This window comes from Microcebus murinus, chromosome 16 (genome assembly GCF_040939455.1).
Source record: "Microcebus murinus isolate Inina chromosome 16, M.murinus_Inina_mat1.0, whole genome shotgun sequence".
In the NCBI taxonomy this organism is placed as follows: Eukaryota; Metazoa; Chordata; class Mammalia; order Primates; family Cheirogaleidae; genus Microcebus; species Microcebus murinus.
The window spans coordinates 60,049,832-60,069,678 of NC_134119.1; the positions used below are offsets into that span (position 1 = coordinate 60,049,832).

General features: G+C 37.3%; 1 protein-coding gene across 1 annotated transcript; it reads right to left on the reverse strand.

Moving 5' to 3' along the window:
• Nucleotides 1–482: 482 nt before the first annotated feature.
• Nucleotides 483–17,980, reverse strand: LOC142860973 (uncharacterized). The gene is made up of 3 exons (XM_012774832.3): nucleotides 17,611–17,980; nucleotides 16,705–16,779; nucleotides 483–3,770 (listed from the first exon to the last, which is right to left on the reverse strand). The coding sequence occupies exon 3, from the start codon at nucleotides 3,690–3,692 to the stop codon at nucleotides 2,256–2,258; it is 1,437 nt and encodes a 478-aa protein (XP_012630286.2). The 5' UTR covers nucleotides 3,693–3,770; nucleotides 16,705–16,779; nucleotides 17,611–17,980; the 3' UTR covers nucleotides 483–2,255.
• Nucleotides 17,981–19,847: the final 1,867 nt, after the last annotated feature.

Consider the following 19,847-nt stretch of genomic DNA (forward strand, 5'->3'; position numbering starts at 1 on the left):
TCCGGCTTTCCTAGATATAGTTTTTGCATTGTGTCCCCTATATACTATTTCTGTGCCTCCTTGAGTTAATTCTGGTGATTTAAACCCTTTTTCTGAAAGATGCATTTTAATTTTGAAATAATTATTAAAAAGCTATCTAAAATAGTAATATGTGTACATTGAGTATCCATTATCTGAAATGTTTGGGACCAGAAGTGCTTTGGATTTCAAATGTTTTTGGATTTTGGAATATTTGCATTATACTTCCCAGATTAGCATCCCTAAACAAAAAGTTTAAAATCCAAAATCTTCCAGTTGTCTTTTGCTTTGAATGTCATGTCAGCACTCAGAAAGTTTTGGATTTTGAAGCATTTCATTTTTGGATTTTCAAATTAGGAATATTTAACCTGTAATACATAAAATCTCTAGATTAATGGCCTTTTCTCATTCAGAATGTTCACTTCTCTTTATTTACTAGAATTGCTATTATATTTTTGTTTTTGTTTTTTTGTTTTTGTTTTTTCCAGAGGAGCAGGTAGTGATTATTAACCTAGCTTTTTTCTTTTAAAATTATTTCTCCTTTATTTTTACCTTTCCATTACCCTTGGGGATTTTGTTGTATCCTTTTCCCAAAACTTATAATTTCTTTAATACTGTAAATATTAATGGATTTAGATAAAATTTCTTCTGTATATGATAGGTCTTCACATTTAATTCAAAAGTAAATGTAATTTTAGTATTCATATTCTTATAAAGGGTCTACCATAGTTTTATTTTTATTTCTACCCTGGTATGAACTTTTTGGTACATTTGCCTTATCACACTTTATAATCTCATCTTTTTCTTTAGGATAAGTTATTCTTATTCAACAAGAATGAATGTTGATCAAACTTTTATATTCATTTACATGACTGTTTCTCTACTATGAGGTCTTTGTTGTTGAGTAAGGTATGGATCATGGTTAAAAGTTTTTTCATAAATAATAAGAATCAAGCTTGAGAAGGTAATAACAATGATGATAGCTAATAATCTTAACCAAGCATTTATTATGTGATAGGCACAATTATAGAATCCACACAAGCCTTTGAAGTTCTGTAATTATACCCACACATTACCATGTATATAATTTATATGCATATAAAAGGATATGGAAGAATAAGTAAGTTGGTTAACATTGAAAAGGAACTGAGGTTGGGGATGTTAGTCAAAGGGAGGGGCAGCTTTATCTGTAATACATAAATCTTTTATATGCAAAAGTGATACATGCATAATCTCTGAAATGAACAATAAATAATGACACATTCAAAAGGGGCCATCAAGGTAACTGTTTATAACAGTAAAACTTTCAGTATTTGACAAAATTGGAGTTTAATATAGACAGGTGAATACTATGAAGCCAGTAAAATAGTAACAATATATTTATAGACAAAGAATATTAAGGGCTCGTTGTAGCATAGCATAATCCACACCTTGTTTCCAGAACAATGAGAGATATACTTGTAAAGGGGTTGCTTCAAAAGTTTGACAGTAATTATCTATGATTGGTAAGATTACAGATAACTATATCCATTTTTTTATTCTTATCCACATTATTGTAAAGGAAAGCTGTCCAAAATGAAGAGTATAAACTTCATAAAAGGAAAATAAAACAATCTTCCCAAACAAAAGGAACAGGACCATCAGATATTAAAGGATACTTAAAAGTAACAGTTACTTAACAAAAACAGGGTGAGACATAATACATACATGTAAATTTTAAAACAAACACCTGATGTGCAAGATTTATATGAATGAAAATATAACTTGCTATCAAATAGTAAAAAACAATATGAAAATATGTAGAATTATTAAAAATGGTGTTAGAGTGAGAATCAGGGGAGGGGAAAAAGGACAAATTTATACATTCAATAAATAAAATAATTTTGATAGGGATCAATAATTCTGTATAATAATACATAGAATGAGACCATTAAAAAAAAGTGGGAGGGTTAACCCCAAAATGAATTTTTTAAATTTTAAAATAAAGGCAAAATATAATTTTTTCATTTTAAAATTCACAAGTATGAATTTTCCAAAAGTAATGAAATAATTAATGTAGATAAAGATCTTCAAATATTTATTTTATTCAGTGATTTTTTTTCTTGTATGATTTGTCTTAGGGTGACTAACATATGAAGTATAAGTAAGACATTTGTGCCTTAATACGTTCATAGAGATTTTCACCAGTATCAATATTCTTATGTGTTGAAAACCCTTCCTTACTACATAATTTAAAGTCATAGAGATTCCAATTTATAGAGCTTCTCACCATTATGGTTTTTCTTATATTGCTGATACTCTGAACCCCTCTCACAAGTTTTCTCACCACTATGAATTCTCTGATGTTGAGTAAGGCTAGAGCCACTACGAAAAGCCTTCCCACATTCCTTACATTCATAGGATTTCTCACCAGTGTGTATTCTCTGGTGCCGATTAACAGCTGAATTACTACTAAAGGACTTTCCACATTCTTTACATTCATAGAGTTTTTCACCGGTATGAATTAGCTGGTGTTGATTAAGTTTTGAGCCACTACTAAAGGCTTTTCCACATTCCTTACATTCATAGGGTTTCTCACCAGTATGAATTCTCCAATGTTGAGTAAGGTCTGAACCACTACCGAAGGCCTTTCCACATTCCTTACATTGATAAGGTTTTTCACCAGTGTGCATCCTTTGATGTTGAATAAGTTTTGAACCACTTCTAAAGGCTTTCTCACATTCTGTACACTCATAGGGTTTCTCACCAGTGTGAATTCTCTGATGTTGTGTGAGATCTGAGCGACTATTAAAAGCCTTTCCACATTCCTTACATATATAAGGTTTCTCACCAGTGTGAATTCTTTGATGTCGAGTAAGGGCTGATCCAAAACTAAAAGCCTTCCCACATTCATTACATATATATGGCTTCTCACCAGTATGGATTCTCTGATGGCGAGTAAGGGCAGAACCACTACTAAAGGCCATTCCACATGCTTTACATTCATAAGGCTTCTCACCAGTATGAATTCGCTGATGTTGAGTAAGGTTTGAACCGCTGCCAAAGGCTTTCCCACAGTCTTTACATTCATAAGGTTTCTCACCTGTGTGAATTCTGTGGTGCCGAGTAAGGGCTGATTCAAAACTAAAGGATTTACCACATTCCTTACATTCATAAGGCTTTTCACCACTGTGAATTATCTGATGTCGAATAAGGCCTGATCCAAAACTAAAGGCTTTCCCACATTCCTTACATTCATATGGTTTCTCACCAGTATGAATTCTTTGATGGTGGGTAAGGTTTGAGCCACTACCAAAGGCCTTTCCACATTCCTTACATTCATAGGGTTTCTCACCAGTATGAATTCTTTGATGGTAAGCAAGGTTTGCACCACTACCAAAAGCCTTGCCACATTCTTTACACTCATAAGGTTTCTCACCAGTATGAATTCGCTGATGTCGAATAAGGACTGAAACAAAACTAAAATCCTTCCCACACTCCTTACATTCAAGGAGTTTCTCATCAGTATGAATTCTCTGATGCCGTGTACTGAAAGTGGGTATGTCTTCAGGAGTAAATATCATTTCACTGAAATGTCCTTCCTGAGATCCCTGTTTTCTCTCAAACTGGCTTTTACATTCCCAATCACCTCTGAAACTTGAATACTCAATGCTGTGTTTTGTAAGTGTTTCCATTATCTCTCATCAGGATGATTCTATTCCATAAATATCCTTTTTCAGAAATAATTCTTGGTCTCAACCTTGATTCACAGTCTGAAAGAAAATATAAAAGCAAACATTCACTTTTTTTGTGTTCTGGGAGAAATTAAAGTTTTATAATAGATAGGAAATACTTTAATTGAAATTAATTTTCATAAAAGTGAGTGGCTTATAAAATTCTCAAATATGATTGAGCAATTTGAAAAATAGATAAGGAAAGCAGAGAGAATGAGTAAAAGTCACACTAGTAGATGAAGGAGGTATTTAGGAAAATGGATTAAGTCAGTTTTTTAAATGGGAGTTTAGACAAAAATCCTCTGCAAACACGGGGAGCTTAGTAAATATGCAGATGTCCTGGATCTGTCCTAATTTTTTAAGAAGATAAATATAGTGGAATATACATTTATAAATGAGGATAATTATTAATATACCTATTTCTTAGGGTTGTTTGGAGCATTACATTTTTCCTGGGAAGGAAAATCTGGGATAGATGCTCAAGTAATAAATATAATTTGCATATAAACTGTAGGAAACAGAAGACAAACGTGCTCCAGATGTAGCCCTTTCCAAATGAAAGATGAATGTGCTGAATGAGTATGGAATGAGCAATGGAGAGGGAAGATTCTTCTGTGGTTAGAATATGATTTGTTTATACCATTTGATAAAAATCAATGTTTCCTCCCAATTTTGTGAGGCTAACCTTGGAGAAAAGAAGAAGGGACTCAGCAAGGCCTAAAACAAAGTAACTAAGAGTCTAATTTTAAAATCAGAGAGGGGGGAAGAAAAGATAAAAGTTAATGTGATACTACTGGAAGATTACAAAAAGGATAAAGATAGATGAGTATTCTGAACTCCAGGTTTGACGATTATTGAATGATGGTGCTGGGAGAACTAGATAAACACAGGAAAATATAAAAAATTAACTCAAAATAGATCAATTACCTAAATAGAAGAGCTAAGTCCTAAAACCTTTTAAAGAAAACATAGGGATTCATAATCTTCATGTTCTCAGATTTGGCAGTGGATTCTCAGATTTGACACCAAAAGCACAAGCAATGAAAGAAAAAATAAATCAGTTTGAATTAATAAAAGTTTTGTGCTTCAGATGGGTACAGGGTGTTTTTATAGGCAGATGGAAAAAAATATAACACTAGAGAGAGCTGATGGTTGCACAACATAAATAAAAAAAATATATATCACTGAATTTACACTAAACGCCACTGAATTGTACACATTAAAATGGTTAATTTTATCTTATACAAATTTGACTTAAATTTTTAAAAAATGGAAAAAAGGAGCTAAAAGGCAACTCAAATAACAAGATGTTCAGTTTCATTAGTAATTATAATGAGAATTAAAATGACATATTACTAAATATACTAGGTAAATAAAAAGCGTGATTATTCGAAATGTCAGAAAAGATGTGGAGCCAAAACTGTTAGAAGTACAAATTCATATAAATACTGAAAAAGAGTTTGGCATCATCTATGTTAACATGCATTTCCTCTATGACCCAGCAATTCCACTCCTAGGAAAAACATTAACCAAGATGTTCATAACAACATTTTTATTAAAAGCAAAGTGTTGGCAATGCCATTATCCACAAAAAATATATATTGGATAAAATGTGCTACAATATAGCCATAAACTTTATGAAATAAATTGAAATAGCATACAGTGGTAAAAATAAAGAATATATATCTAAACCATTCAACATAGATTAATTTTTAAAATATTAAACAAAAGTTAACAAAAGGATACACACAGTATGATGGAACTTATATAAATGTAAAAGCAGGCAAAACTGTATAATCTTTAGTGAGTCAAGAAAGTTGTTAAAAAATCCGTATAATAGAGAAATTATTTGTATAAAAGTCTACTTTTAATAATTATACTTCAGTGGAGAGCGAAACAGATAAATTTGCTTTGGGCAGGGAGAAGGCTTTGAGGTAATATTAATGTATATTTTTTAAAAACATGGTGATTTTATGTGTATTATTATTTAACCTACAATATATTTTACACATCTGAATATATTAATAAAAAGTATTTCAGGAAAAAAACCCTCAAATTTTTGGAGGAAAAGAAGAAAAAAGAAACAGAACATTCTTCAATTTATCTGATGAAACTAGTAGAGCCATGATACCAAATTAAAAAAGATATCAAATATGAGAGAATAATTTCAGGCTAATCTAACTTATGAACATAAATACAAAAATAGTAAAAACATAATTCTAACAAACTGAATATAATAGTAAAAAAGCAAACATTACAAATAAGTTGATTTTATTCAAGAAATAAAAGGTTTCTTAAACATTAAAAAATCTATTAATGCAATTTACTATATATTAACAGATTAAATAGAAAAAAATCATAATTGTCTCCAGTAAGCAGAGAATTTGATAAAACCCAACATCCAGTTATTAAACTAAGGAAAAATAAACTTTAAACAAGCTATGAGTAAAAGGTAATTTCCTTATACTGATGAAAGTTTACCTACAAAAAACAGTAAAGAACACACCAAATGAAAGTGTAGTAAATAAAATATATTTGCAAATCTTATGATTGCCTGAATGAAAAAATCTAAAAGATATAATTATATATCGATTTAATATTATATCCCTATCTTATACATAAAAGTAAGTGTGAGATAAATGGCTTAAATTTTAATTAACTTTATAAACCTTAGAGGACTATATGCCACTTATCAATCTATTGCCTCTAAATTCCAAACTCACATTTTATTCACCTTTATTCATTCTGCAAAAGTAGACCTGGCCTTTATAAATATTTTTCCTTGCCAGAACAATGTTAAGCTTTGTCAGTAGAAGATGTCTGAAAGACATCATAGGAGGAAGGGGTGTTCCCTCCTGCTTGCCTGGCAGGCTTCTCCAGCATCCTGGTCTGCCCCCTGCAGCACATTCAGCTTCCCCAGAGCCCAGCTCCTGCAGCATGGGTGGCTTCACCAGGCTTCCTCAGCACAAGCAGCTTCTCCAGTTCCCAGCTCTTAAAGCACAAGGTGGCCAATGGCACCCAGATGCTTCTTATGGCAGTTTTGTAGCAAATGCTTCTGGCAGAACAACTTGCTCGACCCTAGAGTGTGGATTTCTGGCAAATTCTAGAGGGCAGGTTTCCAGCAAGTTCCACCGGTGCAGCATCACAGCAGAGACAGGACTTGGGTAAGGCAAGTGAGGCACGCAGGACACAAAATCTGAGGCACTCACTCTCAGGTACCAATCGTGCACTATGACTCTGAGAATGACTGCCTTAAGAATGAGGAAACTATGGTGCAAAATATGAGGCATTCGTTCTCAGGGTTACGCAAACAGAGTTAACACCGCAGAGTGAGGTTTTCTTTGTGTCTTGCTTGCCTCACCTTAGTCCTAGCCCTTCACCATAGCAATTACTCTGTCGTTTAGCGAGCCCCAGATGTGCTTTCTCCAATAAGGTGTGCATCTTAACCCTGGGAAGGCTTCTTCCTTGGGCACTCAATCTCCACCATTAGGAGCAGTGGCTGCTCTTTGTAGCTGTGATTCTTGTGGCCTTTAGAGTTTCCTTTACTTCTTACTATATGATCTTTTGTTACTCTACTCTCATTATATTAATATTTAACTTTTTATATAAAGCTTTCCCAGTTCAAATTACTGTGTTTTTAGTCTCTTGACTAGATATTGACTGTAACAGAATTGATGGCTGAAGTGGTCCTAGGAGACAGGCCTGCAGGATGGAATTTGGGCATTAGTTTGGTCATGCCTTTTAGCCATCCCTTGAATCTTTGTTGCACTGAGCTATTCTATTCTTTTTACTAATCCTTTGGGCTCTACTAGAGTGCAGAGCTCCAGGCCAAAAGGATTTGGGATAGTAGAAATTCATGGCATATGGTGACTTCATAATTAATCAAGCTGGGGTTGATTGTGATGAAGTGCCAACTAAGGCAAGTGCCCTGGGAGCCAAATAGTTGTTGTACTTAATCATTGTGGCAGTAATGATGACTTATAAGGACTATGGTGTAGGGTGAAGTCATTTGCATCCACTTTAGTGCTTGCAAAGAGAAATCAACAAGTTCATGTTTATTAACTCTCAGCTTAAGTCACAGTCTGAGAACCAGAACATTTCCATAAAAACCCTAAAAGCAGCTCCCATTTCTTACAGTTGCAGGGCTGACATTGCTAAAAATCAACACAAAATTGTTCAGGTTGCTGAAGTATGATGACAGTTGAATTCAGTCTTACCGTGTTTTTCATGTGAAAGTTGGGAGACTGGTAAATGACAGAATCCTAAAATTTGGAGTTGAGACATCTGAGTAGGACCCAAATAAAACTGACAATCTTGAACTCCAAGTCTTTTTGGGAGTCTCTTACCAGTGGAAATAACTTGCAATCAAGCATCTGAGAAACTAGCTTTCCTCCAATTGAAAACACTATGATAACATCATCTGGAGTAATGCCTTCAAAGGGCATGCTCATTCTCTTCAAGACTCACCAGGACAATTCTTTTGTCACTAAATCTATAATGAGAATCCAGTATCAGCATAATCCAAGGTGACAGCTAAATACTATGACCCAGGAGGAAATAACTTAGTGTATGATTAATAGTTTTCTAGGGCTACCATATCATAATACCACAGACTGGGTGGCTTAAATAACAAATATTTGTTTGCTCACAGTTCTGGAGGTTAGAAGTCTAATATTAAGGTGTTTGTAGGTTTGGTTTCTTCTGAAGCCTCTCTCCCTGGCTTGTACATAGCCACTTGCTGTGTGCTCACATGGTCTTTCCTCTCTGTGTGAGGATCCTTGGTGTCTCTTTCTGTATCCAAATTTCCTCCCTTATAAGAATAGCAGTCAGATTGGATGAGGGTTCACCCTAATGGCATCATTTTAATTTATAATCTCTTTTTTTTTTTTTTTTTTTGAGACAGAGTCTTGCTTTGTTGCCCAGGCTAGAGTGAGTGCCGTGGCGTCAGCCTAGCTCACAGCAACCTCAAACTCCTGGGCTCGAGTGATCCTTCTGCCTCAGCCTCCCGGGTAGCTGGGACTACAGGCATGCGCCACCATGCCCGGCTAATTTTTTTTTATATATATATCAGTTGGCCAATTAATTTCTTTCTATTTATAGTAGAGACGGGGTCTCGCTCTTGCTCAGGCTGGTTTTGAACTCCTGACCTTGAGCAATCCGCCCGCCTCGGCCTCCCAAGAGCTAGGATTACAGGCGTGAGCCACAGCACCCGGCCAAATTTATAATCTCTTTAAAACTCCTATTTCCAAATACATTCTAAAGTCACATTCTAAAGATACTGGGGTTTAGGCTTTCAACATAGGAATTTTGGGAAGGACATAATTCAGCCCATTACACTCACAAAAACAAGGATTGTGGGAACAGAATGACAGTGTTCTAACTACCTTTTTGTATAGTTTTAACTTTTGGAACCTGTTAATATTTTACATACTCTACAATCAAATCAAGGGCAGAGTATTAAAAGTCAAACAGAATACAAATGGGAACTAACTTAAATGTATTTCAAATGAATAACATAAGCACTCTGTGATGGGAAAAAAATGAATCCAAGCAAATTAGAGCACAATATTTTGACTGTGTACCCTTAGTCTAAAGATAAAGAGAACTATAAACAAATACTGAGCTCTACTTAGTATGCTTGATTTTTACTACGGTATAGGTTAGCATTCTAAAACTTTATATAGTCTAGAATTGAACAAATTGGTAAATATGAGGATAATGGATGCCAGGTTTTTAACTGCGGAAGAAGGAAAACACAAATGTGGAACAGGTTTTTACTAGAATGAATGCCTATAGTCCTATCACCTAGATCTTGGTTTCTGAATATTCTTCACTGCAAGAAATAAGAACTTTTTAAAGAGATGATTCATTACAGATTGGAGCTAAGAGAGTATTTGGAAATGAGCCCAGAACATCTTTTCATTCCAGGAAGAATATGCTCAGAGAATCAGAGAGACAAGTCAAAAGGACCCAGAAGCCAGCCTTAATGGGCTCTCACTGGTCACATCTGGGACAATTTGAGTATCAAAATGAATAGTAACAGATTATAATCCGTTGAGTCAAATAAAAATCTATGAATTCATATTGACAAATTAACAAATAAGTCAGGGAGAAGGGAAAGCTCTAAAGCTCTTTACAGTAGAATGCCAACTAATTAATACAGACAAAATAATGGAGATAAAAATAAACAAAAAAGCCTGTCATTTTGAAAATATCACAGTAATAACAGATCCAACATTAATTATCAATGGATGCTAAAACCAGTGAGTGAAAGTTTGATGACAAGTTATTTACACAGTTTTAAAATCTCTCTCCACAATTATCTATTCATTACAAATAGACAACTACCAATTTTACAGTGGAGAAACATGGTAGATATCACCTACCATGATAGATATCATGGTAGATATCACCTACATGGTAGATAAAATGGAACATAAAAGATAAAAAATATGTAAGATTCACAAAACCTAACACTTGCTTTTGAAAACAAAAAGACTGCTAATTAAACATAGTATGTGTGTGTACCGTATGCTTTAGTTTTTCTCTCCCCCAAGACACTACTAAAACGAAGAATGTATTTTCATAATAGTAATTGCTAGCAAATATAGAGGTATGGCAGATACTGCTGATTGCAACCCTAAAAACTATCTCTTCCTTCCCCTACTTGCTTGCTATAAGATGTTGATTTTTTTTTCACAGTTTTCAACTGTGCTCAGCTCCAGAAAATAAATTATGATTTTTCATTTCCAATGATTTTCATTCCTGATTACATGTTAAAATCACTTGGGTAGCTTTTCAAAAATTCTAAGGCATAAACCCCACTCCAGATCAAATTAATCTTAATGTTTTTCTTATCAGCTTTTATGAGCGTAAGTCATCAGTTCTCAATTGTGGCAGCACATTAGAATCATCTAGTGACCTTTTAAAAATAGTGATGTTCAGGCCATACCCTAATTCAATTAAATCAGAATTGCTGGGGGTAGGAGCAGTTGTTCAGTAACCAAGGTTAAGAATAGCTAGCTTAAATGAAATGATATCATTAACCCTCCATACTATTTGTTGCAAATGCTTTTTTGTACCATATAAAGTTATCAATGACCTAACTGGCAGTAGAGAAACAGATTCTGTTGGAGACAGCTGAGTGTACTGTGAAGTGATGAAACCACTTTGAAATTTAATTTGGAAATATTTATTGAAGTTTAAAATATGTATATTCTATTATCCCCATAATTTTGCTTTTAATATATAGCTTAGAGAAGTCCTCTACATAGATGTTCTTTGGAGGGCTGTTTAAAAACCAGAAAAGTATTAAATATGTCACAATATTACAAAATATACTTTTACATAAAGAAATTAAAGCAAAGTAGCTCCATGTCTGTGGAAAGTTCTCTGCCCAGAATGAAAAAGCAAGTTTTAGAAGAGTAACAGTAACACTTAGTGAATGTGTCAGGTCCTGTTCTAAGAGTTCTAGGTAAACCAACTCAATCCCTACCCTATGATACAGTTACTTTATTTTCTACATTTTGCAGTATATACTTATGATCCTCTTTATATAGAAATATTTTAAGTGACAAAACAGTACCACATTCACATTTATATGTGTATGTACTTAAATGCATAGGATAAAACTTTAAAAGAATGAATAATTAACTGATAACAGTGGCTATCTTTGGGTAGATAATTGGGATTGGGAATTTTTGCCACATGGAACTTGAGCCCCTTTATAATATGCAACTTATTTTTATAAAAACAAATATTCATTAGTTACATATGTAATTCTACTTTAACTAAAAAAGAAAAAAGAAAGCACGCACTAGTGTTTGCCCAAAAGAGATTGTCATTGTATATAATGGCAATAATTTGTAAGCAAACCATGTTTAAAAAGACATGGTGGGCTGGGTGCGGTGGCTCACGCCTGTAATCCTAGCACTCTGGGAGGCCCAGGCAGGAGGATTGCTTGAGGCCAGGAGTTTGAAACCAGCCTGAGCAAGAGCGAGACCCCGTCTCTATTATAAATAGAAAGAAATTAATTGGCCAACTAACACATATATAGAAAAAATTAGTCGGGCATGGTGGCGCATGCCTGTAGTCCCAGCTACTCGGGACAGCGATCCTCCTGCTGAGGCAGAAGGATCGCTTGAGCCCAGGAGTTTGAGGTTGCTGTGAGCTAGGGTGACGCCACGGCACCCACTCTAGCCTGGACAACAAAAGCAAGACTCTGTCTCAAAAAAAAAAAAAAAAAAAGACATGGTGAAAGTATGGTGAAATCATGGTGAAATCATGGGGCATGGTGAAATGTTAACACGATGAGGCCATTACAACTCATGGTAAAGATAAATGTTAATGACATGGACAGTTCATAGGTATTTTGGTAAAATAAACATGGGTTACAGATCAGTACTGTAATATGATCACATTCAAAAAAGAATTTTAAGTATTCACTCTAACAATTTGACAGTAGTCATCTCTACTTAATAGGATTATAGATGACCTTTGTTTTTTCTTTATGCTTCTCTATATTTTCTAAATTTGTTGTAATAAAAAAATTCTTTCTGTAATGAAAAGAATACAGCAATCTTCAGAAAGGAAGTGATATATTTGTTCAGGTATTTAAAGAGTCTTAAAAGAAGTAATCTAACTGTGGTTCAAGTAGAAGCACAGAAACATCAATCAAAGAACTGAAAAAAGTTCAAATATGTTAAATAAACCATTTAATATACACCAAATAGGCAGTACAAAGTAAGGGAAAAGGAAATAAGTTATTATTGAATAAGTGGTATAAGAATAATGCTGAGTAAATAAGAAAAACTGAATTTAGATTCGGAATATGTCATAAAACAAATATTAAATGAATTGAAAAGTTATGCATATAAGAGAATTGAAAGACACAATCCTGATTCTAAAGGATTTACAGTATAGCTATGGAGCAAAATTTGCATATAAAATCATTTGGAAAAAACAAAAGGCCGTTTGTTAAATGCTTTATACTGTAATTGATATAGAGGTCCCAAGAATGGGAAGTAAAGGAGAAAGGGAGCTAACATTTATTGAACACCTAATGTATGTCAAGTGTTCTACACATATCTTATTTCAATCTCAACAATAGTGAGAGAAAGTATTATCCATTATTCACAGGTTCAACATCTCACAGATGTTGTAGCTGAGATCAGAAGCCACATTTTTCTGAAATAGAGCCCATGTTCTTTATACCATATTACAGAGAGCTGACTAATGTGTGTAAAGTAATCTGAGATGATTTTTTTCCCCCCAGTGAAGCTAATATTTGAACTAAAGGGTTGGTAAGAACAGATGGCAAAGATGTAGAGGCAGAAATTGCCTAACAGAGCACAGTGCGGGTAACAGGTAAGGGAGAGGAAAGGATAGTTAAAAATGAAATGTAATAGGGGAGAAGAGTAAAAGATACTATATAAAAAAGACTTGATTAGATCATATATTGTTAAAGATATTAAACAATAAATGTCTATATTTGCATCTAAATTTATATCTAATTTCCATTATTCTCCACTTCCAAAAATGTCTTTGAGGAGACTAAGAATAAAAGAAAGTGTTTGAAATCATACATAAAGAACTGGAGAAAACAGGTGTGGAAGGATACCATGTATAAAGAACCTTTCAGCGTTGTCTTTCCTAGGTACAGGGAACCCACAGCTTTGTCTTTCCTCAGGTATTGTTACCAATAACCTGCTTATTGGCTCAAAGGTCCAACACCTTGTCTGAAGCTAAAGAATAATTGGAAGGAAACTGTAAACCATGTTTCTGCTGAACGCCAGGCTGAAGTTAGAAGTCTGTGGAAAACAAGGTGTATACAAACGGAATCCAAGTTTTGAAGGATACTAGAAAGGGAATTTTCAAGTCCTTTCTTGTTGGGTACTGACATTATACTTTCCTGGTTTAAAAATTAAATTTAGTGAGTAATGTACGTGCTCTGCCCAGAGCGTCTGAGAGTGATGTGTTCTGGAGAGGGTCCTTGTGAAAAACAAGGTTACTGCCTAGAGGCACAACAAAGGACCTGAGTTTCTGCACTAAAGCAAGAGCTGCCCAGCCCCACGGCAGTGGGGGTCTGGAGGCCACAGGATAAACACATTGTTCCTGTGATTGCTGCTTAGCCCCATAAGATGGCTAGTTAGTCGATGACAGGTAAGATTCCTCAGGGAGTAACAACCTAAGACAGCACAGCCGCCAGGGCAAGCCTAGAGGAACTGGGGACTAAAGTGCCCCTCGTGGCTTCCTTGCTTAACCTTGCTAATCTCGGTCTGTGATCTATGCCTGGCGCCAGAGCAACTACGTGGAAAACTTGAGTCAGGGGACATCTGTGTCCTTAAGGCTACGTGTTCCAGAATTTATGGCCATTGCTGTAATGCATGGGGGGGTCACATACAAGGAACTAACTTTAATTTTTTAGAGTATAAAAATAAATTGACCAGTGCATTCGGCACTCGAGTCTTATACTATCTTTGTGTGTCTGTGTCTTTGTTTTGTGTTCTGTGTTCATCCCCCATCCTATAAACGGGCCACGGCACTTTCTTATACAACCTAGCTATTCAAGTTAGCATACAATCATTTTAGTTTTTCTAATAAAGCTGCCCTTTCTTATTTCAGAAAACAAAAAAGATGACAAGGTCATAATAACTTAATATCAAAAACCCAGGCTAGAGGCTGAGCACGGTGGCTCATTCCTATAATCCTAGCACTCTGGGAGGCCAAGGTGGGAGGATCGCTTGAGCTCAGGAGTTCAAGACCAGCCTGAGCAAGAGCAAGCCCTGTCTTGAAGACAAGAAAACAAAAACAGGCTAAAATTATCACTTTGATCATTATCTAAAGTGCTCAGATTCCTGGCAGTCAATGCAAAAGGAATATACTGTACAATGGATTATATAATTCCGAATTGTCTGGAACTATTTACAGGAGATAAGCAAGACCTTGTTGACAAACATAAGACGTGTAAATTGATAAGTTCATGTTATTACAAAAGTCCCCAAATTTCTACCCATATAATTATACATACAATGTAATTCAATCAAAATCCCAAGGGATGTTTGAGTGGAACCAAGGTAATTCAAAAATTTATATGGAAATGGAAAGGAACACAAACAGCCATGACACTCTCAAGGATCAAGGTGAGAGGACTTGCTCCAGATATAAAGTTACAGTGAATAAGATAATAATGGTATTACTGTAAGAGAGGCAAATAGACTAATGGAACAGAATATAGAATACAAAAATAGATGCAGACATATATGGTCAACTGAATTTTTACTAAAATGACACTGTGTATCAGTACAGAAAAGATCAATTTTTAAATAAATGATACTAGAGAAATTGGAAAATGAAACTAAATCCTACCTTACAAAAATTAACTTCAAGTAATATAAAAACCAAAATGTTAAAGCCAAAATCTAGAAAGTCTTTAGAAGAAACTCTTCATTATTTGGAAGTAGATATAAATTTCTTAAACAAGCACTAACCGTAGGAAAAGATTTCATTACATGGAAACCCAGAATCTCTGTCCATAAAAAGGTACCATAAAGAGTGAAAAACAAAGCTAGAGCAGGAGAAAAATATTTGCCACACATATAACCAACAAACGACTAAAATACAGAAGATATATTAATATAAACATATATACACATATATAACTGCTATACATCACTGAAAAACAACCCAATTAAAAACTGGCAAAATATTTAAACAAACAAAAAGAGGACATTACAAAAGAGGACATTCAAGTGACCAAATTGGTGCTCAACTTCATTAATAATAAAGGAAATAAAAATTAAATATGATAACATTAGACACCCACCAAATAGGCAAAAATTTGAAAAGTATGATGATGCCAAGAGCTGGCATGGATGTGGTGCTAAAGGAATCCTTGTAAACTGCTGGTACAAGTGAAAACCTGCACAGTATCTTTAGAGAACAGTTTGGTAATGTCTGGTAAAATTGAATACATATAAACCCTATCCATCAGCAATTAATGGCCAGGTATATGCACTAAAGAAATGCAAGCATATGTGTTCACACATACGTGTTCATACATGTTCAGCATAGTGTTCACAGTCACACAGCCTGTAATAGCCAACAATTAGAGGCAAGTCAAAGGCACATTAAAGGTAGAATGGATAAGCAAATTATAATATGTTCATACAATGGGATAGTATACATACAGAAATAAAAAGAATGAATCGTAGTCTATTCATACAAAGCTAGAAAAGATACAAAAACTAAACCTATGTGGTTTAAGGATTCATACATAGGTAGTAAAGCTGTAGTGAAAAGCAAAGAAATGATCACAGTGATTATCACCACAGGAACAGTTTGTGATTCAGTGATGGCTGAATTCTATTTCTTGACCTGTGTACTCCTTACATGGGTCTTTGTAGTTATTTTTTAAACTACATAAATGAGTGTTTTTTGCCATTTCTGTATCTAATTTGAAAGAAAAAAAATAAGCCATAGGCATTCCAATAAATATTATACATTTCTAAAAATATTTTCAAAATAAACAGTGTAGGAAAATACTTAAATATAATTTTACATGAAAGTGTAAAGTACAAAATGTTAAGTGCATGAATTCAATTTTTAAAAATCATATTTTATATGCACATAAAACATACGGGAAGGTTAGCATTGGTTTTAACTGGGAATTTAAATATTATTCTCATTAGAGATTTCTTTACTTTAAAATTATGTAAAACAATCATGTTTTATTTTTATAATCAGAAAGAAACAGTATTTTTTTAAAAGACAGCATAAAAAAATTAAATCCATCTGACAAATTAGTAAGGGAAAATCAGATGGGAGAGGGAAGTTGAGGTTTGGAGCGGCCACATTTTCTCAAAGGGGAAATTCCAGCGATCAGGTCCTCTAATGGGTAAGAATTTTCAAGAGAAGGAAAGCAAGGCATGTCCTGACAAAGAAAAAGGATTTCAGGAAAAAGGAAACAGGCTACCTTGCAGGTGCCTTGTGGATGTTCAACAGCCATTCTTTACTCCTCTTTGGAGGCCTCTATCCAAGTAGGGCAGAGCTGGGAAAGGAGAAAAGAGTCAGGAAGCTTCAGGCTCTTCTGGGAGCCCATTTGACCATTTCAGAAGTCACCCTGGCTCGGTCCCTACCGCCCACCTCCTACAGAGGAAGGTCAGAGAAGTCCAGGGCATCCTGCGCAACCCAGGCATCACAGACAAGATCAACGCAGCTCTGGGCAGAATCTGTCCCTGACTTCACAGAGGTCTTCTGTGACTGCAGTCACAAAGGCGCAAAGACGCCCCACACCTACACTGGCTATAGGAACACACAGTCACACAAACTCCCTCACACCACGGGCACCCAAACGTCACAGGCATCCCAAACCTAAACACAATGGGCTGCACAGTCCCACACGCACCACGGGGAGGGTTACAGTCACAGCCGCGGGGTCCATAGGCACCTCTCACACTCTCGGTGCCATGCACCCTCGGGACACAAGTGACAACAAACTCACGTGCACCCTAAGCCAACAACATCACAAACACTCGGGGAAATAGCTACAATCCTCACAGTTAAGGCATCCTGCACCCACACAGAGCTTGGCAAATGGTAATAAACACACACAGCAGGGGGACGCAGCCACAACCGCGGTTCAGGAACCGCCACAAGCTCGCGAACATAGTGCCACACCAGGTCACACACTCCAGTCACACACGCAGTCACGAGCGGGAAAGACTCGTCCCCGCCGTCGCAGTTCGGTACACAGACACGCCCGCCACCGGGACACAGTCACCGTCAGACACACGCAGTCCTCGCAACCTCTTCCCAGCCTGCTGCCACGCAGCCCGCACAGGCCGGAGGTTCCAGACGAGCCCGGCTGGAGCCGCCTCACCTACGCCTGTCGGCTGGGGCCGGCCCGCTCCACACCAGTGGAAGCCGCTCTCACAAAGCCTCGGGCTGTCGGCCCAATCCCGCGGGCAGGTCCCGCCCACTCCGCCGGAGACGCTCTCGTTCTCGCGGGAGGCAGCACCGGGCCCAGAGGCCTCTGGGAGGTGTAGTCCCGGAAGCGACCCGGGGCTGAAAACTACAGCCGGGTCATCCAAATTGCCCTGGCGCGGGCGCTGGAAGAGTCCGAGCGGCTCGTCGGAGCCTTCCGGGAATCTCAGCTGGCGAGGACGCCCGAGACCAAACTCTAGCCAGACTCCTCTGAGCCCTCTTTTCGTTTGTCTGAGCCGCCTCCTCGGCCTGCCAACCCCATTTCGGCAAGACCAGTTTCGCAAGAATCCCCCCACCCTCGCTACTTAATACTTAACTTCCTCTCAGTAATTTACCGCCACTGTCTCCTTCGCCCCACCCGTCGGCTACACGTCTCCAGCTGCCGTTGCATTCGAAGCTGGCTATTGCAATAGTCACTTAACGAGGCCTTCCTTGCCTGTCGGACTCGTCCGGCGCAATTTTTCTTTGCCACAGCCCAGCGTCAGAGTGAGGCTCTCAAGACTGCGACCACGTACCTGGCGACCTGCTGGGTGACAGGGCCTCCTGGGAAATGCAGTCCAAGACTTTGCCAGCGGCTGGATGGGCCCAGCCACCGTCTGGGAGCAAACCAGCCTGGGGAGGCCCAAGGGGAGAAATCCGCGAGCCGGGTCATGTATGGTGAGAGAGGGCAAAGGAAGGCCCGAGTGTGTGCGATTGGGTTTGAGGGGACAGTTGAGTGAAGAAACTGCGTGCGAGTGAGATTGGTGCGTGTGAGAGAGAGATGGGGTCAAGAGACATGTGGTTTTGGAGGGTCATATTGAGTGTGTGGCGTGGGGGCAAGATTGTGTGTGAACCCGTGCGTGTGTGTGAGTGTGTGTGTGATCACCTGATTGGGGGTCACTGCACGGGTAGCTGATACTGTGTCTGTGGGGGAATCTGAAGCCGCTAAGTCTCATTTCTTTACATTGTGATACAAGTGTGTCTTCCCGAAGCATCAATTTAAAGAGCAAAAAAGCGCTACATAATTGACATAAGGAATAATTTGTAGCATTTTATATAAACATCTAATATTCAGGACTGTTGGAAGGGGATGATGTTGGTGGAGATGCAGTGTAGGCTCCAGGTGGGAGAGAGTAGGGAGCTACTGCAGGTTCTTGAGCAAGGGAATGGCAAGATAGAACCCATTTTTTTATCTGACAGAGCCTGCAGACCAAGATGTGGGGGGGGGGGCACTAGGAAGCTACTTCTTCCTCCTGCCATCATTTAGCCAACACGCTATGAGCAAAGCCTAGTGCTGGATGTGGTTGAGACAGAGTTGAGTCAGACATGTCTCTGTCCTGGTGGGGAAGGGTGTCAGGGTTGGGGTGTGTGCAGAAATGGAGAGGACAGGGCTGGTGACACGTGAGGGGAGGAAGGGACAGTTGTGGCTTTCTGCTGCAGAGCTCTAATCTAAGGGGGAGACAGGATGCCTTGCTCTGAGGGGGAGAGGCACAACTACAGCCTGGGGAGACCCGGTCTAAGGTGAGAGACAGCCAAAATTTCCTGTCCCTGAAGAGGAGTTTACATTCTAGCTGGGGAAGTGGGCAATGAATTTGTAAATGACACAGATAAAGATAATATCTATAGTAAAAAAAATAAAGCTTGGAAATGGGATAGTGAATGCTAAGGGAATTGCAATTTCAAATAGAATGGTTTGGAAAGGTCTTACTAAGAAGGAAATACTTGAGAAAAGACTGGAAGGGAAAATAGTCAGATTTGAAGACATTTGGGCAAACAGCATTATAAGCTGAGAATACAATAAATCGATATAAGCCTGTTATATTCAAGGAGCAGCAAGCAGGCCAGTGTGATAAGGCGGAGAGTAGCAGATAAGGTCAAAGAGCTCATGAGGGGACAGATTATATCAGGCATTGGAGAGCGTTGTAAGAATTTTGGTTATTACTGTCAGTGAGATGGGAAGGCAATAGTAGAGTTTGAACAGAGAGGTGACATGATCTGATTTACATTTAAATGAAATCATGAGAGGTGCTGAATGGAGAGTAGGATGCAAGGGTTCAAGGAAGGAAGTGGGGAAACTAGCTGAGGAGCTATTGGGATAATCCAGGTAAGAGATGATGATGACTTGATCTATTCTAGGGCGATAACAGTGGTGAT